Genomic DNA, 25,089 nt, shown 5'->3' on the forward strand with positions numbered 1-25,089 from the left:
TGTATAACCCACCACAGAACAGCAGGAGGCCAAGGCAAGAGTACGACGAGAGCAATAGAGCGATAATTGACACACTGGCTAGAGTGGCCAGAAGAGCTCATGCATGCAGGGCAAAGCTCCTGATCATGGGTGACTTTAACCACAAGGAGATCGATTGGGAGAACTTGGACCCACATGGGGGCCAAGATACATGGAGGGCTAAGATGATGGAGGTGGTACTGGAAAACTTCATGTGCCAACACGTAAGGGACACTGCAAGAGAGAGAGAGAGGAGAGGATGAACCAGCAAGGCTGGACTTAGTATTCACCTTGAGTAGTGCAGATATCGAGGACATCACATATGAAAGACCCCTTGGGGCCAGTGACCATGTGGTTTTAAGCTTCGAATACACAGTAGAGCTACAAGTGGAGGGAGAAGCAGGAAGGCCAGGACGAATGAAGCCAAACTACAAGAAAGGGGACTACACAGGAATGAGGAACTACCTGAACGGGGTTCAGTGGGACAGAGAACTGGCAGGGAAGCCAGTTAATGAGATGATGGAATATGTAGCAACAAAATGCAAGGAGGCTGAGAGGTTTGTACCCAAGGGTAACAGGAATAATGAAAAAGCCAGGATGAGCCCATGGTTTACCCAAAGGTGCAGGGAGGCAAAAACCAAGTGTGCTAGGGAATGGAAGAAATATAGAAGGCAAAGGACCCAGGAGAATAAGGAGAACAGTCGTAGAGCAAGAATCGAATATGCACAGATAAGAAGGGAGGCCCAAAGACAATATGAAAATGACATAGCAGCGAAAGCCAAATCTGACCCGAAACTGTTGTACAGCCACATCAGGAGGAAAACAACAGTCAAGGACCAGGTAATCAGGCTAAGGAAGGAAGGAGGAGAGAGAAAAAATGACCGTGAAGTATGTGAAGAACTCAACAAGAGATTCAAAGAAGTGTTCACAGAGGAGACAGAAGGGACTCCAGAAAGACGGAGAGGTGGGGCACACCACCAAGTGCTGGACACAGTGCACACAACCGAGGAAGAAGTGAAGAGGCTTCTGAGTGAGCTAGATACCTCAAAGGCAATGGGGCCAGATAACATCTCCCCATGGGTATTGAGAGAGGGAGCAGAGGCGCTATGTGTACCCCTAACAACAATATTCAATACATCTATCGAAACAGGGAGATTGCCTGAGGCATGGAAGACAGCAATTGTAGTCCCAATCTTTAAAAAAGGAGACAGACATGAAGCATTAAACTACAGACCAGTGTCACTGACATGTATAGTATGCAAAATCATGGAGAAGATTATCAGAAGAGTGGTGGAACACCTAGAAAGGAACGATCTCATCAACAGCAGCCAACATGGTTTCAGGGTCGGGAAATCCTGTGTCACAAACTTACTGGAGTTCTATGACATGGTGACAGCAGTAAGACAAGAGAGAGAGGGGTGGGTGGATTGCATTTTCTTGGACTGCAAGAAGGCGTTTGACACAGTTCCACACAAGAGATTGGTGCATAAACTGGAGGACCAAGCAGGGATAACAGGGAAGGCACTACAATGGATCAGGGAATACTTGTCAGGAAGACAGCAGCGAGTCATGGTACGTGGCGAGGTGTCAGAGTGGGCACCTGTGACCAGCGGGGTCCCGCAGGGGTCAGTCCTAGGACCAGTGCTGTTTCTGGTATTTGTGAACGACATGACGGAAGGAATAGACTCTGAGGTGTCCCTGTTTGCAGATGACGTGAAGTTGATGAGAAGAATTCACTCGATCGAAGACCAGGCAGAACTACAAAGGGATCTGGACAGGCTGCAGACCTGGTCCAGCAATTGGCTCCTGGAGTTCAATCCCACCAAGTGCAAAGTCATGAAGATTGGGGAAGGGCAAAGAAGGCCGCAGACGGAGTACAGTCTAGGGGGCCAGAGACTACAAACCTCACTCAAGGAAAAAGATCTTGGGGTGAGTATAACACCAGGCACATCTCCTGAAGCGCACATCAACCAAATAACTGCTGCAGCATATGGGCGCCTAGCAAACCTCAGAACAGCATTCCGACATCTTAATAAGGAATCATTCAGGACCCTGTACACCGTGTACGTTAGGCCCATATTGGAGTATGCGGCACCAGTTTGGAACCCACACCTAGCCAAGCACGTGAAGAAACTAGAGAAAGTGCAAAGGTTTGCAACAAGACTAGTCCCAGAGCTAAGAGGTATGTCCTACGAGGAGAGGTTAAGGGAAATCAACCTGAGGACAGGAGAGATGGGGGGACATGATAACGACATACAAAATACTGAGAGGAATTGACAAGGTGGACAAAGACAGGATGTTCCAGAGATTGGACACAGTAACAAGGGGACACAGTTGGAAGCTGAAGACACAGATGAATCACAGGGATGTTAGGAAGTATTTCTTCAGCCACAGAGTAGTCAGGAAGTGGAATAGTTTGGGAAGCGATGTAGTGGAGGCAGGATCCATACATAGCTTTAAGCAGAGGTATGATAAAGCTCACGGAGAGTGACCTAGTAGCGATCAGTGAAGAGGCGGGGACAGGAGCTCGGACTCGACCCCCGCAACCTCAACTAGGTGAGTACTAGGTGAGTACACACACACACACACACACACACACACACACACACACACACACACACACACACACACACACACACACACACACACACCACAGAATCTCCCACCAAAAGACTCCACCCGCGACATTCCCAACGCAACTGAGCAACCTATACTACAACCCACTCACTGTTCCCTCTGCCACCAACCCCCATATCACAAACCTCACCCCAACAGCTGTCCCTTATGGGCATTCTGACCCCACCCCCATCAACACAAACCCCACCTACACCACAGCCCCATATAGGCCCCCACCAAGGCTCTCGCTCCCCCAACCCCAATATTCTTGCATGACCACAATGATAGAAAAGAAACTAAAGGTTTGGTACACAAACGCGGATGGAATAACGAATAAACATGAGGAGTGGAATGAAAGAATCAGTGAAAAATCCCCAGACATCATAGCAGTCACAGAAACAAAACTCGCTGAGACAATAACAGACACAATCTTCCCAACAGGATATCAGATCCTGAGGAAAGATAGAAGGAGTAGAGGGGGAGGAGGGGTTGCACTGCTCATAAAACACCAATGGGGATTTGAGGAAATGGAAGGCATGGACATGATTGGAGAAAGAGACTACATTGTAGGTACAATTCAGTCCGGAGAACATAAAGTAGTCATTGGAGTGATGTATAACCCACCACAGAACTGCAGGAGGCCAAGAGAGGAGTACGAAGAAAACAACAGGGTGATGGTGGACACACTGGCTGAGGTGGCAAAAAGAGCTCACTCGAGCAGAGCAAAGTTACTGGTAATGGGCGATTTCAACCACAGGGAGATCGACTGGGAAAACCTGGAGCCACATGGGGGTCCCGAAACATGGAGAGCCAAGATGATGGATGTGGTACTTGAAAACCTCATGCATCAACATGTCAGGGACACAACCAGAGAGAGAGGGGAGGATGAGCCAGCAAGACTGGATCTTGTGTTCACCCTGAGCAGTTCAGACATTGAGGACATCACTTACGAGAGGCCCCTTGGAGCTAGCGATCATGTGGTTCGAGTTTTGACTATATAGTAGAGTTACAAGTGGAGAAGGTAACAGGAACTGAAGGGGACAGGCCAAATTATAAAAGGGGGGACTACACAGGTATGAGAAACTTCCTGCAGGAGGTTCAGTGGGACAGAGAAATGGTAGGAAAATCAGTAAACGAGATGATGGAATATGTGGCAACAAAGTGCAAGGAGGCAGAGGAAAGTTTTGTTCCCAAGGGAAACAGAAATAATAGGAAGACCAAAACGAGTCCTTGGTTTACCCGAAGGTGTAGGGAGGCAAAAACTAAGTGCAACAGAGAATGGAAAAGGTACAGGAGGCATAGGACCCAGGAAAACAAGGAGATTAGTAGAAGAGCCAGAAACGAGTATGCGCAGATAAGGAGGGAGGCCCAGCGACAGTATGAAAACGACATAGCATCGAAAGTCAAATCTGACCCGAAACTGCTGTATAGCCACATTAGGAGGAAGACAACAGTCAAGGACCAGGTGATAAGGCTGAGGAAAGAAGGTGGAGAACTCACAAGAAACGATCAAGAGGTATGTGAGGAGCTCAACACGAGATTTAAGGAAGTATTTACAGTAGAGACAAGAAGGACTCTGGGGGGACAGACCAGATGGGGACACCAGCAAGGAATACACCAACAAGTGTTGGACGACATACATACAGATGAGGAGGAGGTGAAGAAACTGCTAAGGGACATCGATACCTCAAAGGCAATGGGACCGGACAACATCTCTCCATGGGTCCTTAGAGAGGGAGCAGATATGTTGTGCGTGCCACTTACCACAATCTTCAACACATCCCTGGAAACTGGGCAACTACCTGAGGTATGGAAGACGGCAAATGTAGTTCCCATTTTCAAAAAAGGAGACAGAAAAGAGGCACTAAACTATAGACCTGTGTCATTGACGTGTATAGTATGCAAAACTATGGAGAAGATTATCAGGAGGAGAGTGGTGGAGCACCTGGAACGGAACAGGAGTATAAATGCCAACCAGCACGGATTCACGGAAGGCAAATCCTGTGTCACAAACCTTCTGGAGTTTTATGATAAAATAACAGAAGTAAGACAAGAGAGAGAGGGGTGGGTTGATTGCATCTTCTTGGACTGCAAGAAGGCCTTTGACACAGTTCCTCACAAGAGATTAGTGCAGAAGCTAGAGCATCAAGTGCATATAACAGGAAGGGCACTGCAATGGATCAGAGAATACCTGACAGGGAGGCAACAACGAGTCATGGTACGTAATGATGTATCACAGTGGGCACCTGTGACGAGCGGGGTCCCACAGGGGTCGGTCCTAGGACCAGTGCTATTTTTGGTATATGTGAACGACATGACGGAAGGGTTAGACTCAGAAGTGTCCCTGTTTGCAGATGATGTGAAGTTAATGAGGAGAATTAAATCTGATGAGGACCAGGCAGGACTTCAAAGAGACCTGGACAGACTGGACACCTGGTCCAGCAAATGGCTTCTCGAATTTAATCCTGCCAAATGCAAAGTCATGAAGATAGGGGAAGGGCACAGAAGACCACAGACAGAGTATAGGCTAGGTGGCCAAAGACTGCAAACCTCACTCAAGGAGAAAGATCTTGGGGTGAGTATAACACCGAGCATGTCTCCAGAAGCACACATCAATCAGATAACTGCTGCAGCATATGGGCGCCTGGCAAACCTGAGAACAGCATTCCGATACCTTAGTAAGGAATCATTCAAGACACTGTACACCGTGTATGTCAGGCCCATACTGGAGTATGCAGCACCTGTTTGGAACCCGCACTTGATAAAGCACGTCAAGAAACTAGAGAAAGTACAAAGAACATAAGAACATAAGAATGTAGGAACACTGCAGAAGGCCTACTGGCCCATACGAGGCAGGTCCTTATCAAAACGACATCTACCTAAAGCTACTCAAGAAACAACTCCCGCACCCCCCAACACCAATCAAACCCAGCCCCTCCCACTCATATATTTGTCCAGTCTCTTCTTAAAGCTACCCAAGGTCCTAGCCTCTATCACCCCACTGGGAAGACTGTTCCACGCATCTACAACTCTGTTAGAAAACCAGTACTTACCTATGTCCTTTCTAAATCTAAATTTATCCAACTTAAATCCATTATTCCTGGTTCTTACCTGGTTCGACACCCTCAGTACTTTATTAATGTCTCCCTTGTTTATGCCCGTCATCCACTTATACACTTCAATGATATCTCCCCTCATTCTACGCCTCTCCAGAGAGTGGAGATTTAAGGCTTTAAGTCTATCTTCATACGGGAGGTTCCTTACACAGTAAATCATTTTAGTCATTCTTCTCTGTATGTTCTCTAATGAGTCTATGTCCATCCTGTAGTAAGGGGACCAAAACTGAGCAGCATAATCTAAATGAGGCCTCACTAGTGATGTATATAGCTGTAAAATAACTTTTGGACTTCTGTTACTTATACTTCTTGAGATAAATCCAAGTAATCTGTTGGCCTTGTTGCGCACACTGAGGCACTGCTGTCTTGGCTTTAGATTTTTGCTTACCATGACTCCCAAGTCTTTTTCACATTCTGTATGACCAAGCTCTACTTCACCTAGATTATAGCTTCGAGGGTTATTTTCATTACCAAGGGCAAGTACCCTACACTTATCCACATTAAACTTCATCTGCCATTTCTCAGACCAAGACATTAATTTGTTCAAATCGTCCTGGAGTTCATTGATATCCTCCTCAGAGTGAATTATACGGCCTATCTTTGTATCATCAGCAAACTTACTCATGTCACTAGTAATCCCTTCATCAAGGTCATTAATGTAAATTATGAACAAGAGAGGGCCTAAAACTGATCCTTGTGGAACGCCACTAGTGACTAATCCCCATTCAGATTTCACTCCATTAATGGTAACTCTCTGCTTTCTATTGGTAAGCCATGCCTCAATCCATGCTAGAACTTTACCTCCTATACCATGAGCTACCACTTTTCTTAAGAGTCTCTTGTGAGGTACTCTGTCGAAGGCTTTACTAAAATCCAAATAAACAATATCATATTCCTTATCACTGTCAACTGCCTCAAATGTTCTATTGAAGAACGTCAGTAAGTTTGTCAGGCAGGAACGACCTCTCGTGAATCCATGCTGGGATTCATTTTTCAAGTTATGCTCTTCAAGGTGACTTCTGATAATGTCAGCTATAATTGATTCTAATAACTTTCCCACTATAGATGTCAGGCTTATTGGACGGTAATTTGAAGGAGTGGACTTATCCCCTGATTTGAATATAGGAACCACATTAGCCATCTTCCACATCTCTGGCACAACACTGGTAAGGATGGACGCATTGAATACACTCGTTAATGGCTGACTAAGCTCCATCTTGCATTCCTTAAGTACCCTTGAAAACAACTCATCGGGTCCCGGGGACTTATTTTGTTTCAGTTTGTCTATCTGTTTAATAACCATGTCCCTCGTGACAGTAATATTAGTTAACTTAAATTCATCAGGAACTAAATAATTGTTAATTACTGGAATCTCATTTACATCTTCCTGTGTAAAAACTGACAAAAAATAGTCATTAAATAAGGAACACATTTCCAGTTCATTATCCGTCAGCTGTCCATTCCCAGATTTCAGAGGTCCTACTTTTTCCTTCACCTTCGTCCTATACACTTGAAAGAACCCCTTTGGATTAGTCTTTGATTCATTAGCGACTCTAATTTCATAGTCACGTTTAGCCTTTCTAATCGCCTTTTTTACTTCTCTTTTAAGCTGAACATATTGGTCAGTAAGGTTAACCTCTCCTCTTCTGATGCGCCTATAAATTCCCCTTTTCTCCCCTAATAGATGCTTTAACCTCCTGTTAACCCATTTGGGATCGTTATTATTAGACCTAATTTCTCTCTGGGGAATGTATATACTCTGGGCACTGTGTACATTATTAAGAAAACAATCATAAAAGCAGATCCCTTCATATTCATAAGTATGATTATCGTCAATAAAATCATTAGCTAGATAACCCCAATCAAGAATAGACAGATGTTCCCTAAGTCCATTATAATCGGCAGAACGAAAATCGGGGATTTTTACTGTATTATCATTGTTCTTGCATTCCCAATTAATGCTAAAGGTGATGGATTTGTGATCACTTGCGCCAAGCTCTTCAGTGATCTCCAGATTATTCACTAGTGTTTCCTTATTTGACAAGACTAGGTCTAGCAAATTATTACCCCTGGTAGGTTCAGTTACACTCTGTTTCAGAAAACAGTCCTGAACTGTTTCCATGAAGTCACTGGACTCTAGATTACCTGTCAAAGAATTCCAGTCAATTTGGCTAAAGTTAAAGTCCCCTACTATGACTACGTTACTGTGTCCAGAAGCCCTAACAATTTCGTCCCAAAGAAGTCTCCCTCTATCGTGATCCAAGCCTGGAGGTCGGTATATTACACCTAGAATTAGTTTTTCTTGACCCTCCACGAACTCTACCCAAACAGACTCTGTTACTGCTCCATCTATTTTTATACCTTTTTTTATGCAACAATTAATATTTTCTCGAACATACAATGCAACTCCTCCCCCCTTCCCATTACATCTATCCACATTGAATAACTTAAATCCCTGAATATTACACTCAGCAGTCATATCCCGACTCTTTAAATCATACCACGTTTCAGTTAATGCAATGATATCAAAGTTCCCAGCACATGCTACCAAACGTAGTTCATTAATTTTATTTCTTGCACTTCTACTGTTAGCATAAAATACCATCATATGTTTTTTCTTCTGCACATTTTTCCTATTCATCTTTGTTTTTACACAATTTCTGAAATTATCATTACCCAGAGTTACTCCATGACAGTTACTATTAAGATTCTTAATATCAGAGCATAAGTCAATATATCCATACTCATTATTAATCATTTCTAAACCCATACCTCTAACTAATCCTAGTTTAAAGTCCTAACAACCCCCTCAACTGAGTTAGCAAGAAAACCCACACCTGCCCTGGATAAGTGAACCCCATCCCTGGCATACATGTCATTTCGGCCATAGAAGTTGTCCCAGTTGTCAATGAATGGTACTGCATTATCCTTACAGTATTTATCCAGCCAACAATTAATACCAATTGCTCTGGACAACCATTCATTACCAACACCTCTTCTTGGCAAAATGCCACATATAACAGGGCGCCCCCCCTTCTTCCTAATCATGTCTATAGCTGTCCTGAACTTTCTAACTAAATCCTCACTTCTACGCTTGCCTACATCATTGCCTCCAGCACTGAGGCAAATAATAGGATTGATCCCATTACCATTCATGATGTTGTCAAGCCGGCTAACAATGTCCTCCATCCCAAAGGTTTGCGACAAGGTTAGTTCCAGAGCTAAGGGGAATGTCCTATGAAGAAAGATTAAGGGAAATCGGCCTGACGACACTGGAGGACAGGAGGGTCAGGGGAGACATGATAACGACATATAAAATACTGCGTGGAATAGACAAGGTGGACAAAGACAGGATGTTCCAGGGAGGGGACACAGAAACAAGGGGCCACAATTGGAAGTTGAAGACACAAATGAGTCAGAGAGATAGTAGGAAGTATTTCTTCAGTCATAGAGTTGTAAGGCAGTGGAATAGCCTAGAAAATGACGTAGTGGAGGCAGGAACCATACACAGTTTTAAGACGAGGTTTGATAAAGCTCATGGAGCGGGGAGAGAGAGGGCCTAGTAGCAACCGGTGAAGAGGCGGGGCCAGGAGCTAGGACTCGACCCCTGCAACCACAAATAGGTGAGTACAAATAGGTGAGTACACACACACACACACACACACACACACTCGACCCCTGCAACCTCAACTTGGTGAGTACACACACATATACACACACATACATACATACACACACATACATACACATACACACATACATACACATACATGCAGACACATGCACACACATGTACACACATACACATACACACACACACACCCACACACACACACACTCACACACACACACACACCCACAACCTCAACTAGGTGAGTACACATGCACACACACATGCACACAGGCCTAGTGTCTAATCGACATGTGCCTAGGACAAAATGGCAACTAACACACACACACACACACTCACACACACACACACACACACACACACACACACACACACACACACACACACACACACACACACACACACGCAACCTCAACTAGGTGAGTACACATGCACACACACATGCACACAGGCCTAGTGTCTAATCGACATGTGCCTAGGACAAAATGGCTACTAACACACACACACACGCACACACACACACGCACACACACACACACACACGCGCATATACACATACACACCTACACACACACACATGTACAAAAGGCCTAGTGTCTAATCGACATGTGCCTAGGACAAAATGGCAACTAACACACACACACACACACACACACACACACACACACACACACACACACACACGCATATACACATACACACCTACACACACACACATGTACAACAGGCCTAGTGTCTAATCGACATGTGCCTAGGACAAAATGGTAACTAACAGGATGTTCCAGAAAGGGGACACAGAAACAAGGGGTCACAATTGGAAGTTGAAGGCCCAGATGAGTCAGAGGAATGTTAGGAAGTATTTCTTCAGTCATAGAGTATTCAGGAAGTGGAATAGCCTAGCAAGTGAGGTAGTGGAGGCAGGAACCATACATAGCTTTAAGATGAGGTATGATAAAGCTCATGGAGCAGGGAGGGAGAGGACCTAGTAACACTCAGTGAAGAGGCGGGGCCAGGAGCTGAGTTTCGACCCCTGCAACCACAATTAGGTGAGTACACACACATGACATAGCATCTAAAGTCAAGTCTGACCCGAAACTGCTGCATAGCCACATTTGGAGAAAGACAACAGTCAAAGACCAGATGATCAGGCTGAGGAAAGAAGGTGGGGAACTCACAAGAAACGATCAAGAGGTATGTGAGTAGCTCAACAAGAGATTTAAGGAAGTATTCACAGTGGAGACAGGAAGGACTCTGGGAAGACAGGACAGAGGGGGACACCAACAGGGAATACACCAACAAGTGTTGGACGACGTACATACAGATGAGGAGGTGAAGAAACTGCTAAGTGACCTTGATGCCTCAAAGGCAGTTTGACTGGACATCTCCCAGTGGGTCCTTAGGGAGCAGAAATGCTGTGTGTGCCATTAACCACAATCTTCAACACATCCCTTGAAACTGGGGAACTACCTGAGGTATGGAAGACGGCAAATGTAGTTCCCATTTTTAAAAAAGGAGACAGAAAAGAGGCACTAAACTATAGACCAGTGTCACTGGTCTACGGTTTCATGGAATTCAAATCCTGTGTCACAAACTTTCTGGAGTTTTATGATAAAACAAAAGTAAGACATAGAGAGAGAGGGGTAGGTTGATTGCATCTTCTTGGACTACAAGAAGGCCTTCGACACAGTTCCTCACAAGATGTTACCAAGCACCATGGCTTGTTGCAGTGTTTTAGAATCTCAGGTTCAAGTGTTGAAGAAGGAGATTCTACTTCTTCAGGAGGAAAATAGGCTGAAGCTTTGCATAGATGTGTTTGGGAGCGAGTGTGGAAAGGATTTAGCTGGTAAGGAGGAAATGGTCACCAGCAGTGATAGTGACAGCCGCTTTAAGTGGCAAGTGGTTCACAGTTCAGGAAGAAGGAAGATGAGGAGAGTTAATACAAAAGATGTGAAGGTAGGAAATCGATTCTCTGTTCTCCAAGAGGAGTGTACTTCAGTGGTTAGTGAGGTTGAAGGTACCACTGATTTCCCTGCTAATCAAGGTAAGAATATTTTAATAGTAGGCGATTCTCAGGTAAGATATATGAACCGTGCATTTTGTAAAAGAGACAGAAAGGTCAGACAGAGTGTGTCTTCCTGGAGCTGGTGTTGGTGACATAGTCAGCAGGTTGGATAATATTATGGCAGGTAATGGTAACAAGCCCATTATCTGTCTTAGTGCTGGGGGTAATGACATTGAGAAGGGCAGGAGAGAGGAGCTGCTGGATAAGTACAGGTCAGCCATGGAAGTAGTTAGGTAAACCATACCACAGGCGGGATTTGAACCCGCAGTCAGAGAGTCAAAACTCCAGACCGTCACATTAGCCACTGGACCAGCTAGCCACAAAAAGATTCGTCCAACTAGGTATATTTCTACACCATAGGAAGGTTAGCATAGGCACCACTGTGACCACAAATGCAAGTTTTTACAGACGAATCTCCAGCTAGCGTGGCTGTGACTAGCTGGAGATTCGTCTGTAAAAACTTGCATTTGTGGTCACAGTGGTGCCTATGCTAACCTCCCTATGGTGTACAAATATACCTAGTTGGACGAATCTTTTTGTGGCTAGCTGGTCCAGTGGCTAACGCGACGGTCTGGAGTTTTGAGACTCTCTGACCGCGGGTTCAAATCCCGCCCGTGGTATGGTTTGTTTGCAATCGTGTCATTACGATTTCGTGAGTCAAGTAGTTAGGTCTAAGGGAGGGATCCCAGTCATGTAGCATCTTGCCTAGAAAGGGAGTGGGCAATGAATGGATGTCTAGGGCAATTGGTATAAATTGCTGGCTAGACAGGTACTGCAAGGAACTTGCAATCCCATTCATTGATAACTGGGACCTATTCTTTGGCAAATGTAATATGTATGCAAGGGATGGGGCTCATCTCTCTGGGGATGGAGTGGTTGCATTAGCCAATTTAATTGAGAGGGTAATTGATGACTTCTCTAGGAATTTAAACTGATAGAATATAGAGGTATGAGTGTTTGTGGGAAACAATCAGGCTGCAGCATTAGGGTTAAAAACAGCAGTTATTACCGGGATACCTCAGGGATTTGTTTAAAAGACAATATTCAAAATAAAGTTGCTAGTAATGGCAAATCAATTGTTCAACAAAGAGAGATAGTAGAGGGCAACGAGTGACTGGGTCCCTTAAGGTTTACTATACAAATAGTAGGAGTCTAAGAAATAAGATAGATTAGCTAAGATTACTTGCAAGTGCAGGTAATATAGATATTATTGGTATAACAGAGACCTGGTTCAACCTGAAAGATAGAGAAATGCCTTCTGAATGCAACATACAGGGTTATAAATTATTCCAAACTGATAGGGTCAGCATGAAGGGTGGAGTGGCGATGTATGTCAGAGAAAATTTAAATTGTTGTCTTAGACATGATATAAGATTAGAAACATCGAACACAGAATCAGTTTGGTTACAGTGTCTGGAGGGACGTGACAAATTAATTTTGGGTGTGATTTATAGGCCCCCAAACCTTGATAGGGATTGCAGTAAGCTGTTATGGGATGAAATTCATAAGGCATCTAGATATGAAAATGTTGTGATAATGGGAGATTTTAACTTTAGACAAATTGATTGGAACATTAAGACAGGAAATCTTGAGTCTAGTGACTTTCTTGATACGGTTCAGAATTGCGTTTTAGAACAGGTTGTGACAGAACCAACTAGAGGAAACAATCTGCTTGACTTGGCTCTTGCCAACAAAGATTCACTAATTAATAATCTTGAGGTTAATGATGAGCTTGGGGAAAGTGATCACAAATCACTTAATTTCAATATATCATGGAATTACCCAGATAACTGCAATCAAATCTCTGTCCCAGATTTTTGCTTGGCCGACTTCATGGGACTGAAAAATTACCTGGGTGGGCTAAATTGGGATGTCCTGACTATGGGTCACGTAGGTGTTCTTGGTTGCCAATATGACGTTTTTCAGAGCATAGTTCTAGCTGCCCAGACAACTTTTGTTCCGAGTAGGGAAATTAGATCTAACAAAAATGATCCCAAATGGATGAACATTAGATTAAAACATCTCATTGGTCAAAAGAGAGGCATATATAGGCATATCAAAAGAGGGGATGGGCAGTTAAGAAATCAATATATTCAATTAAAGAGAGAAATAAAGAAAGGAATAAGAAAAGCAAAAAGGGATTATGAGGCTAAGGTCGCAAGGGATTCAAAGACTAACCCAAAAGGGTTCTTTCAGGTATACAGAAGTAAGATTAGGGACAAGATTGACCCACTTAAGAGTAACTCTGGTCAGATCACTGACAGTGATAAGGATATGTGTGAAATTCTCAATACCTACTTCCTCTCAGTTTTCACCCAGGAAAATACTAGCGATATTCCTGAAATAATAGATTATGTAGAACAGGACGATAATAAACTATGCACAATTGCGGTAACTAGTGACATGGTCCTCAGACAAATAGAGAAACTAAAGCCTAACAAATCCCCAGGCCCTGATGAACTGTTTGCAAGGGTGTTAAAGGAATGTAAAGAGGAACTTAGCATACCATTGGCTAATCTTTTTAACATATCAGGCACTATGCCAGTTTGTAGTGATAAGTGGAAAATGGCAAAAGTAATACCTATTTACAAGGCAGGTGACAGGTCCTTGGCTTCGAACTATAGACCAATAAGCCTTACCTCCATAGTGGGAAAATTTATGGAATCAAAAATTGTGAAGCAATTCGTAGCCATCTTGATAGGTACAGATTGATTAATGAATCTCAACATGGTTTTACAAAGGGGCGTTCCTGTCTCACGAATTTACTTTTTTTCACTAAGGTGTTTGAGGAGGTAGATCATGGTAATAAATATGATATTGTATATATGGACTTCAGAAAGGCTTTCGATAGAGGTCCACACCAGAGGCTATTGAGGAAACTTAAGGCACACGGAATAGGAAGAGAATTTTTTTCCTGGGTAGAGGCATGGCTGACAAATAGGCAGCAGAGAGTTTGCATAAATGGGGAGAAATCAGAATGGGGGCACGTCACAAGCGGTATTCCTCAGGGGTCAGTGTTGGGTCCGTTGTTGTTCACAATTTACATAAACGACATAGATGAGGTAATAAATAGCGACATAAGCAAATTTGCTGATGACACCAAAATAGGCCGTCCAATTTATTCTAATGAGGACACTAGAGCATTCCAGGATGATTTGAATAGACTGATGCAATGGTCGGAGAAGTGGCAGATGCAGTTTAATATTGACAAATGCAAAGTTCTAAATGTTGGACATATAAATAACCATGCCACATATAAACTAAATAATGTAGATCTTAATACTACTGATTGCGAAAAGGATTTAGGAGTTCTGGTTAGCAGTAATCTAAAACCAAGACAACAGTGCATTAGTGTTCGCAATAAAGCTAACAGAATTCTTGGCTTCATATCTAGAAGTATAAATAATAGAAGTCCTCAGGTTGTTCTTCAACTCTATATATCCTTGGTTAGGCCTCATTTAGACTATGCTGCTCAGTTTTGGTGACCGTATTACAGAATGGATATAAATGCTCTGGAAAACGTACAGAGGAGGATGACAAAGATGATCCCATGTATCAGGAATCTTCTCTATGAGGTTAGACTGAGGGCCCTGAATCTGCACTCTCTTGAAAGGCGTAGAATTAGGGGGGATATGATCGAGGTGTATAAGTGGAAAACAGGAATAAATAAAGGGGATGTAAATAGCGTGCTGAAAATTTCCAGCTTCAAGTTGGAAAAATTTAGATTCAGGAAGGATATAGGAAAGCACTGGTTTGGTAATAGAGTTGTGGATGAGTGGAACAAACTTCCGAGTACAGTTATTCAGGCTAAAACGTTGTGTAGTTTTAAAAATAGGTTAGATAAATACATGAGTGGGTGTGGGTGGGTGTGAGTTGGACCTGACTAGCTTGTGCTGCTGGGTCTTGTGCCGTGCTCTTTCCTTGAGTGGAGGTGACCAGACTGGGTGGATCATTGAGCTAATCCATTGGGGGGGGGGGGGGGACATGGACCTACTCCGCATGGGTCAGTAGGCCTGTTGCAGTGGTCCTTCTTTCTTATGTTCTTATGTAACAGTTCCTCGGAGTCTGAACTACCATAAGCACATTTCACTGACTTTCCTCACGGAGACCTTTCACTGCCTATATACAGTCGTAAAGCATTTAAACTAGTGGGAATTCCCTAAGTCTCTTAAACCGTATTTCTTGAAATGTAGGCTAGAAAAAACACGTAATTTACACCTGGAAAATTCAAAAGGGTCTGGTCCCAAAATTGCACCCCAAAATCACTCCATGTGAGAGCAGTAAACTTGACAGATGGTGAAAAGCACCTCCAATGAAAAGTACGGTAGTAACGAGTACACTAAGAAAAAACTTATTCAGTGTCAGAGGTCCCTGACTTTTCAGTGCCCTCCATCCATTAGGGGAATCACCAACAAACATCTGCATGTCTTCAAGAGAGAACCAGACAAATTTTTCAAAATGGTTCTTGTACAACCAAGCTGTGGTTCATACATTGGACTGTGTGCAAGCAGCAATAGCAGCCTGTTTGATCAAGTTTTTATCCACCACCAGGAGGCCTGGTCTGGGACTGGGCCTGGAGACTTAACCCCAGAAGCATCCTTCCAGATGCTGCAGCCACAAATATACAAGACTAAATAGATACTTATCACATAATGTGTGGAGAGGGAACTCCCACATAACTTTTGGTGTCTGAATATCACTGTGAATGACTGTCGTTATATACTAGCACACTAACACATTGCTCTTCATGCATACTATGTTCTCTGCATTAAAAGTTGCAAATGTAAAAATATTACTGAAAAGTTTTCATTAGTAGTTCACTGGATAGTTAATAAAGTCTTTTCCTCCACATCTTCCTTGTCAGGAGGTGGGTGTGGTAGACTCGCCCCTGCATCCTCCTTGTCAGGAGGTGGGTGTGGTAGACTCACCCCTGCATCTTCCTTGTCAGGAGGTGGGTGTGGTAGACTCACCCCTGCATCCTCCTTGTCAGGAGGTGGGTGTGGTAGACTCGCCCCTGCATCCTCCTTGTCAGGAGGTGGGTGTGGTAGACTCACCCCTGCATCTTCCTTGTCAGGAGGTGGGTGTGGTAGACTCGCCCCTGCATCTTCCTTGTCAGGAGGTGGGTGTGGTAGACTCGCCCCTGCATCTTCCTTGTCAGGAGGTGGGTGTGGTAGACTCGCCCCTGCATCTTCCTTGTCAGGAGGTGGGTGTGGTAGACTCACCCCTGCATCTTCCTTGTCAGGAGGTGGGTGTGGTAGACTCACCCCTGCATCTTCCTTGTCAGGAGGTGGGTGTGGTAGACTCACCCCTGCATCCTCCTTGTCAGGAGGTGGGTGTGGTAGACTCACCCCTGCATCTTCCTTGTCAGGAGGTGGGTGTGGTAGACTCACCCCTGCATCCTCCTTGTCAGGAGGTGGGTGTGGTAGACTCGCCCCTGCATCCTCCTTGTCAGGAGGTGGGTGTGGTAGACTCACCCCTGCATCTTCCTTGTCAGGAGGTGGGTGTGGTAGACTCACCCCTGCATCCTCCTTGTCAGGAGGTGGGTGTGGTAGACTCGCCCCTGCATCCTCCTTGTCAGGAGGTGGGTGTGGTAGACTCACCCCTGCATCTTCCTTGTCAGGAGGTGGGTGTGGTAGACTCACCCCTGCATCTTCCTTGTCAGGAGGTGGGTGTGGTAGACTCACCCCTGCATCTTCCTTGTCAGGAGGTGGGTGTGGTAGACTCACCCCTGCATCTTCCTTGTCAGGAGGTGGGTGTGGTAGACTCACCCCTGCATCTTCCTTGTCAGGAGGTGGGTGTGGTAGACTCACCCCTGCATCTTCCTTGTCAGGAGGTGGGTGTGGTAGACTCACCCCTGCATCTTCCTTGTCAGGAGGTAGGTGTGGTAGACTCACCCCTGCATCTTCCTTGTCAGGAGGTGGGTGTGGTAGACTCACCCCTGCATCTTCCTTGTCAGGAGGTAGGTGTGGTAGACTCACCCCTACATCTTCCTTGTCAGGAGGTAGGTGTGGGGTGTTACACTCCCCACGGAAACCTCAAATATTTCTGCACATGTGAAAAATCCAAGTTAATAATGTTCCATTTCCATAGGTAGTTCTTAACAGGTTAATGAAACATGACGTTCAGTGGTGATAAGGTCCAGCTGCTTACGTATGAAAAGAAAGAAAAACTCAAAAGGAACACTATATACAAAACTCAAGAGGGTCAACGAATAGAACGTAAGGAACACGTAAAAGACCTGGGAATAATTATGTCAGTTGACCTTACTTTTAGAGACCATAACAAGACAAAGATCACGACAGCCAGGAAGATGACGGGGTGGGTATTGAGAACTTTCAAAACAAGGGAAATAATGCCAATGGTGACTCTTTTCAAATCACTAGTGTTCCCTCACTTAGAATATTACTCAGTGCTGATGGCTCCGTTCAAAGCAGGAAAAATATCGGAGCTGGAACAAATATAAAGATCTTTGCAGCTCACATTGAGCCAGTAAAGCACCTAAACTACAAGTCTTGAACTTGTATTCATTGGAGTGGAGGAGAGAGAGATACACGATAATATATACCTGGAAAGTACTCGAGGGCCTGGTCCCAAATCTGCACACTGCCATAACATCATACTGGAGTGAGAGATATGGGAGGAAGTGTAAAATAAACCCAGTGAGGAGCACAGATGTGATGGGGACAATAATTGAACACTGTAACAACATTCGGGGTCCCAGACTATTCAACATCTTACCAGAAGATATCAGAAACACGGCTGGAACAAGTGTAGAAGCCGTCAAGAGGAAACTGAACAAGTATCTTCGCCAGGTGCCAGCTCAACCAGGCTGTGATTGATATGTGGGGCAGCGGGCCTCCAGCAGGAGCAGCCTGGTTGACAGGGCTAACACCAGACGAGCCTGGCCATGGCCGGGTTCAGAGAGTGGATTAACTCTCGAAACTCTTCAAAGGTATTCTTCGTTTATAAAGTGGTGCAAAATACCACTAGAATGTGCACTCTGAGACCTTAGTGTGCATACATAACTCGTCTACATTAAGGCGGCAGTAGAGTGCTAGCCAAAAATTGCAGACCAGTAGCACTAGTATCGTTACTGGTCTGCTTTGGCTATGGGAAGAAATAAGAAGTAAGGGTACAAAAACAAAATACCGACACAGGATAAAGACACCAATGCAATATAATGTGATTCTTTATTGACAGTATTTCTCCCCACAGTGGGCTTTATTGAGTCACAAAGTTGTGACTTGTTAAAGCTCACTGTGTGGGCGAAACGTTTTCAATAAAGGATCGCATTATATTGCAACCGTATCTGTATCCCTAGTGATGAGATGCTAAATTACAAATTTTATGGAGCAACACAACCCAAACCAGTATGAATTTAAACCCGGAAGACATGTTTGTCTCGGATACTAAGTCACTGTAGCAAAATTATGGAGGCATTGAAAAAAAATGCAGATATGGTGTATATGGATTTTGCAAAGGCTTTTGACATATGTTATCATGGGATGACTGCACACCAAAAAAGTGGTCGTAAACTGAGCAAAATCTAGCATTAGCGAAGTAAAAAGTTCTGTACTTCAAGGAATGGTCCTGTACCTTTAGTGTTTATCCTCATAGCGGACATAGATAAAATCCACTCGACTCAGTGATCTTTTACAGCCTTCATAGAGCCAGTAAAGCATTTAAATTACTGGGAACGCCTTAGTCTTAAATATGTACTCACTGGAGCAGAGGAGAGAGGGAAACATAATATTTACCTGGAAAGTACTCAAGAGCCTGGTCCCAAATCTGCACACTTCCATAACAACATACTGGAGTGAGAGATATGGGAGGAAGTCGAAAATAAACCCAGGTGTGCGGTGGGCACAACAAGGGAACACTGTATCAACATCCGTGCCCCAGATTATTCAAAATCTTACCAAAAGATATAAACACTGCTGGAACAAGTGTAGAAGTTTTCAAGAGGAAGCTGGACAAGTATCTTCACCAGATGCCAGATCAACCAGATTGTGATGGATATGTGGCGCAGCAGGCCTCCAGCAGGAGCCGCCTGGTTGGCTGGGCTAGCACCAGACGAGCCTGGCCTATGGCCGGGCTCAGAGAGTAGAAAGACTCTTGAAACTCATCAAAGGTGTATGTAGAAGAGACTGAAAAATGCAAGAAGATATAAGCAAAGTTTTTCAGTAAGCAGTGAAAATAACATGACTTAGTGGTGACAAGTTCCAGCTTATTAGATACGGAAAGAATGAAGAACTCAAAAGGAACACGATATAAAAGACAAGAGAAACACCAAACAATGAAAGAAACATGTGAGGGATTTGGGTTTACTGTCGTCTGACCTTTTTTCAAAGAACACAATAAGGCAAATGTCACGACAGCCAGAAAATAATGATGTGGATAATGAGGACTTTCAAAACAAGGTATATGATGCCAGAGGTAGCACTTGAAATCGTACTGCTTAGTGTCGATGACTTCATTCAGGGCTGGAGAGATATCACAGCTAGAACAGGCTCAAAGATCGTTTGTGGCCTGCATAGAGCCATTAAAGCATTTAAATTACTGGGAACACCTCAGAGTCCTGAATATGTACTCAATGGAGTGCAAGAGAGAGAGAGAGAGAGAGAGAGAGAGAGATACATGATAATATATATATTGATCTAGTATAAGTCTTCGTTGGCTGGGGCGGTGCAGTAGTAAGCATATTGGCTTTGTAATTTTAAGACTGCTGTGCCACTGGTTGTATCCTGACTGCTTCTTTTCGTTCATAATCATGTTTTTAAGATTTATCTAGTCAGCTCAGTAAGAGATAATAGTTACTGAATGTTTGGATTGAGAGAGGAAAACAAAGAAAGGAGCACTAATTAGTTCACAGATAATACGGTACAAACTCTGTTGTATATAAAACTGAGAGAAGGAATGATAGCTTTCACGACATTGTATGTTTAGTGATGGATGAATTGAAACTTAAAATTGAAACCGTCTTCATAATATAATTTGTTCTGGTCATTTCCTTGAAGATGTTAAAAGATAAAGTATACCAGTGATGCATTACAGAATACTTAAGCACTACATAACAATCAACTATTAACAAACTGTATCTACAGCAACACAATCACAGTCATCCACCTCAGCCTAATAGGCCAACATCATCACTTTCCAAACTTCCATTGGAGAAGAATTCATTACTAGATTGTATTACCATAAGTTATACTGTACAAATTTTTATTTAATCTAATATTACAGCAGATTGTTTGAGAAATTTGTAGGTGTCTGAACGTAACTATTTTTTAATTTCGTGTAACGTTACTTTACATTACACTGTTATTTTTCAGGAATGTAACTCATGCTTTATAAGAGGAGTTCACTGTATCATAGGTTACTTGCCAGCTGCATCTTAGTCTTATATTGTATATACCAACAGTGAATACTCTTCGTTGAAGCCAGAGAACGTCTTGGAGAACAATGCATTGGCCTTCCGTATAGCTGAGCAACAACTTGGCATTCCTGCACTCTTGGACGCCGAGGATATGGTGGAGAATGATGTACCTGATCGACTCTCAGTTTTAACATACGTGTCCCAATATTACCAGGCCTTTGCTGCACTGGGCCTCACTAATACCAAGCGTGTTGTCAACAATGCTGTTCCTCAGGCCGTTCCTGCTGGAACAATCAAGACCAGAAATACTCCTCCTCTGCAGCGGAAGAACAAGCCAGAGATCAAGTCAGATAAGGTACGTAACTCTCACCTTTCTTGACCATTAGTGGGAACTTAGGGTGAAAAATTACTATGACGTATTATGGTATTGTTTTTGTGGCGTTATTATCTGTACGGGTGAGTTATGTAGGTCGTACAGGACGTGGGTGAGTTCTGTAGGTCGTGCAGGATGCGGATGAGTTCTGTAGGTCGTGCAGGACGTGGGTGAGTTCTGTAGGTCGTGCAGGACGTGGATGAGTTCTGTAGGTCGTGCAGGACGTGGGTGAGTTCTGTGGCTGGATGAGTTCTGTAGGTCGTGCAGGACGTAGGTGAGTTCTGTGGCTGGATGAGTTCTGTAGGTCGTGCAGGACGTGGGTGAGTTCTGTGGCTGGATGAGTTCTGTAGGTCGTGCAGGACGTGGGTGAGTTCTGTGGCTGGATGAGTTCTGTGGGTCGTGCAGGACGTGGGTGAGTTCTGTGGCTGAAGTGATAGCTTCATACCAGGGGTCTTTTATGCCCCCAGTCCCATTAATGAGAACTCAAGGAATTTTCCTGGGGGCCCCAGACCAGTTGACAAATTCTTAATGAATTTTGGGGGGGCCTCCCCAGAGGCATTAATGAGGGCTCAGGTAATTCTCCTGGGGATTCGAGGACGATTAATGAGGTCTCATGGAACTTACCTGGGCCCCTCCCCCCGGAACTTACCAGGGGGCCCCATAGTCGTTAATGAGGGCTCAGGGAACTTATTTGGGGTCCCCAGGGACATTATTCTAAGAAGGACAGTGAACTACTTTTATAATTCTCGCTGTGACTCCTTCAGCACCGACGAGTGTGACAATTTGTTATCTTGTTACTGAATGATTGTTGATGTATACCTCTGAGGTGTGGGGGATACCTGCTGCTTTTCCTTTCAGGTGAGTGTGTGGTGTGTGAGGGATACCAGCTGCTGCTGCTGTCAGATGTGTGTGGTATGACGGTTGCCTGCTGCTGCTGTCAGGAGTGTGTGTGGTGTGAGGGTTGCGTGCTGCTGCTCTCAGGTGTGAGGGTTCCCTGTTGCTGCTGCTCTCAGGTGTGAGGGTTCCCTGCTGCTGCTGTCAGATGTGTGTGGTATGACGGTTGCCTACTGCTGCTGTCAGGTGTGTGTGGTGTGACGGTTGCCTACTGCTGCTGTCAGGTGTGTGTGTGGTGTGAGGGTTGCGTGCTGCTGCTCTCAGGTGTGAGGGTTCCCTGTTGCTGCTGCTCTCAGGTGTGAGGGTTCCCTGCTGCTGCTGTCAGATGTGTGTGGTGTGACGGTTGCGTGCTGCTGCTGTCAGATGGGTGTGGTGTGACGGTTGCCTGCTGCTGCTCTCGGGTGTGAGGGTTCCCTGTTGCTGCTGCTCTCAGGTGTGAGGGTTGCCTGCTGCTGCTCTCAGGTGTGAGGGCAGCCTGCTGCTTCTGCTGCTGCTCTCAGGTGTGAGGGTTGCCTGCTGCTGCTGCTCTCAGGTGTGAGGGTTGCCTGCTGCTGCTCTCAGGTGTGAGGGTAGCCTGCTGCTGCTCTCAGGTGTGAGGGTTGCCTGCTGCTGCTGCTCTCAGGTGTGAGGGTTGCCTGCTGCTGCTGCTCTCAGGTGTGAGGGTTGCCTGCTGCTGCTGCTGCTCTCAGGTGTGAGGGTTGCCTGCTGCTGCTCTCAGGTATGAGGGTTGCCTGCTGCTGCTGCTCTCGGGTGTGAGGGTTGCCTGCTGCTGCTGCTCTCGGGTGTGAGGGTTGCCTGCTGCTGCTCGCAGGTGTGAGGGTTGCCTGCTGCTGCTCGCAGGTGTGAGGGTTGCCTGCTGCTGCTCTCGGGTGTGAGGGTTGCCTGCTGCTGCTCTCAGGTGTGAGGGTTGCCTGCTGCTGCTCTCAGGTGTGAGGGTTGCCTGCTGCTGCTCTCAGGTGTGAGGGTTGCCTGCTGCTGCTCTCAGGTGTGAGGGTTGCCTGCTGCTGCTCTCGGGTGAGGGTTGCCTGCTGCTGCTCGCAGGTGTGAGGGTTGCCTGCTGCTGCTCTCGGGTGAGGGTTGCCTGCTGCTGCTCGCAGGTGTGAGGGTTGCCTGCTGCTGCTCTCGGGTGAGGGTTGCATGCTGCTGCTCGCAGGTGTGAGGGTTGCCTGCTGCTGCTCTCGGGTGAGGGTTGCCTGCTGCTGCTCGCAGGTGTGAGGGTTGCCTGCTGCTGCTCTAGGGTGAGGGTTGCCTGCTGCTGCTCTCGGGTGTGAGGGTTGCCTACTGCTGCTGCTCGCAGGTACACTTGTGATCGTGCAAGAAGGGTAACACGGAACATTAAGTGGTACAATATTGATCAATATTGTTTAAGAAGATCAAGAGAAGCAAAAAAAGACACAAAAAACGAAACAAAACAAAACACTTAGAGATGGAAGATGAATAAAGAAGAGTAATATATTGATTGTTTACTGTTACCCCTGGCAACAACAGTCTGCTGTATCACTTATTATGTGGCCATGCATTGTTATGTAAGAATAATATGTAACAACGTGAAATAAGCGAATGACTTACACAAGGAGTGCTACAACCAGCACACTGAACAACAGTGCTACAACCAGCACACTGAACAACAGTGCTACAACCAGCACTCTGAACAACAGTGCTACAACCAGCACTCTGAACAACAGTGCTACAACCAGCACACTGAACAACAGTGCTACAACCAGCACTCTGAACAACAGTGCTACAACCAGCACTCTGAACAACAGTGCTACAACCAGCACTCTGAACAACAGTGCTACAACCAGCACTCTGAACAACAGTGCTACAACCAGCACTCTGAACAACAGTGCTACAACCAGCACACTGAACAACAGTGCTACAACCAGCACACTGAACAACAGTGCTACAACCAGCACACTGAACAACAGTGCTACAACCAGCACTCTGAACAACAGTGCTACAACCAGCACACTGAACAACAGTGCTACAACCAGCACACTGAACAACAGTGCTACAACCAGCACACTGAACAACAGTGCTACAACCAGCACACTGAACAACAGTGCTACAACCAGCACACTGAACAGTGCTACAACCAGCACTCTGAACAACAGTGCTACAACCAGCACACTGAACAACAGTGCTACAACCAGCACACTGAACAACAGTGCTACAACCAGCACACTGAACAACAGTGCTACAACCAGCACTCTGAACAACAGTGCTACAACCAGCACTCTGAACAACAGTGCTACAACCAGAACTCTGAACAACAGTGCTACAACCAGCACACTGAACAACAGTGCTACAACCAGCACACTGAACAACAGTGCTACAACCAGCACACTGAACAACAGTGCTACAACCAGCACTCTGAACAACAGTGCTACAACCAGCACACTGAACAGTGCTACAACCAGCACACTGAACAACAGTGCTACAACCAGCACACTGAACAACAGTGCTACAACCAGCACACTGAACAACAGTGCTACAACCAGCACACTGAACAACAGTGCTACAACCAGCACTCTGAACAACAGTGCTACAACCAGCACACTGAACAACAGTGCTACAACCAGCACACTGAACAACAGTGCTACAACCAGCACACTGAACAACAGTGCTACAACCAGCACACTGAACAACAGTGCTACAACCAGCACACTGAACAACAGTGCTACAACCAGCACACTGAACAACAGTGCTACAACCAGCACACTGAACAACAGTGCTACAACCAGCACACTGAACAACAGTGCTACAACCAGCACTGAACACAGTGCTACAACCAGCACACTGAACAACAGTACTACAACCAGCACACTGAACAACAGTGCTACAACCAGCACACTGAACAACAGTGCTACAACCAGCACACTGAACAACAGTGCTACAACCAGCACACTGAACAACAGTGCTACAACCAGCACTGAACACAGTGCTACAACCAGCACACTGAACAACAGTGCTACAACCAGCACACTGAACAACAGTGCTACA

At 45.1% G+C, this 25,089-nt stretch overlaps 1 protein-coding gene across 2 annotated transcripts in view; it reads left to right on the top strand.

Annotated features, from left to right (window-relative positions):
* MICAL-like (protein) overlaps positions 1-25,089 on the top strand; it is a 568,521-nt gene that overhangs the window by 374,060 nt on the left and 169,372 nt on the right. For both annotated transcript variants that reach the window (XM_070096758.1, XM_070096757.1), the window contains exon 3: positions 20,865-21,174. In XM_070096758.1, coding sequence (XP_069952859.1) covers positions 20,865-21,174 — 310 coding nt within the window. The remainder of the gene's footprint in view (positions 1-20,864; positions 21,175-25,089) is intronic.

The sequence above is a fragment of the Cherax quadricarinatus genome, chromosome 54 (assembly GCF_038502225.1).
Source record: "Cherax quadricarinatus isolate ZL_2023a chromosome 54, ASM3850222v1, whole genome shotgun sequence".
NCBI lineage: Eukaryota > Metazoa > Arthropoda > Malacostraca > Decapoda > Parastacidae > Cherax > Cherax quadricarinatus.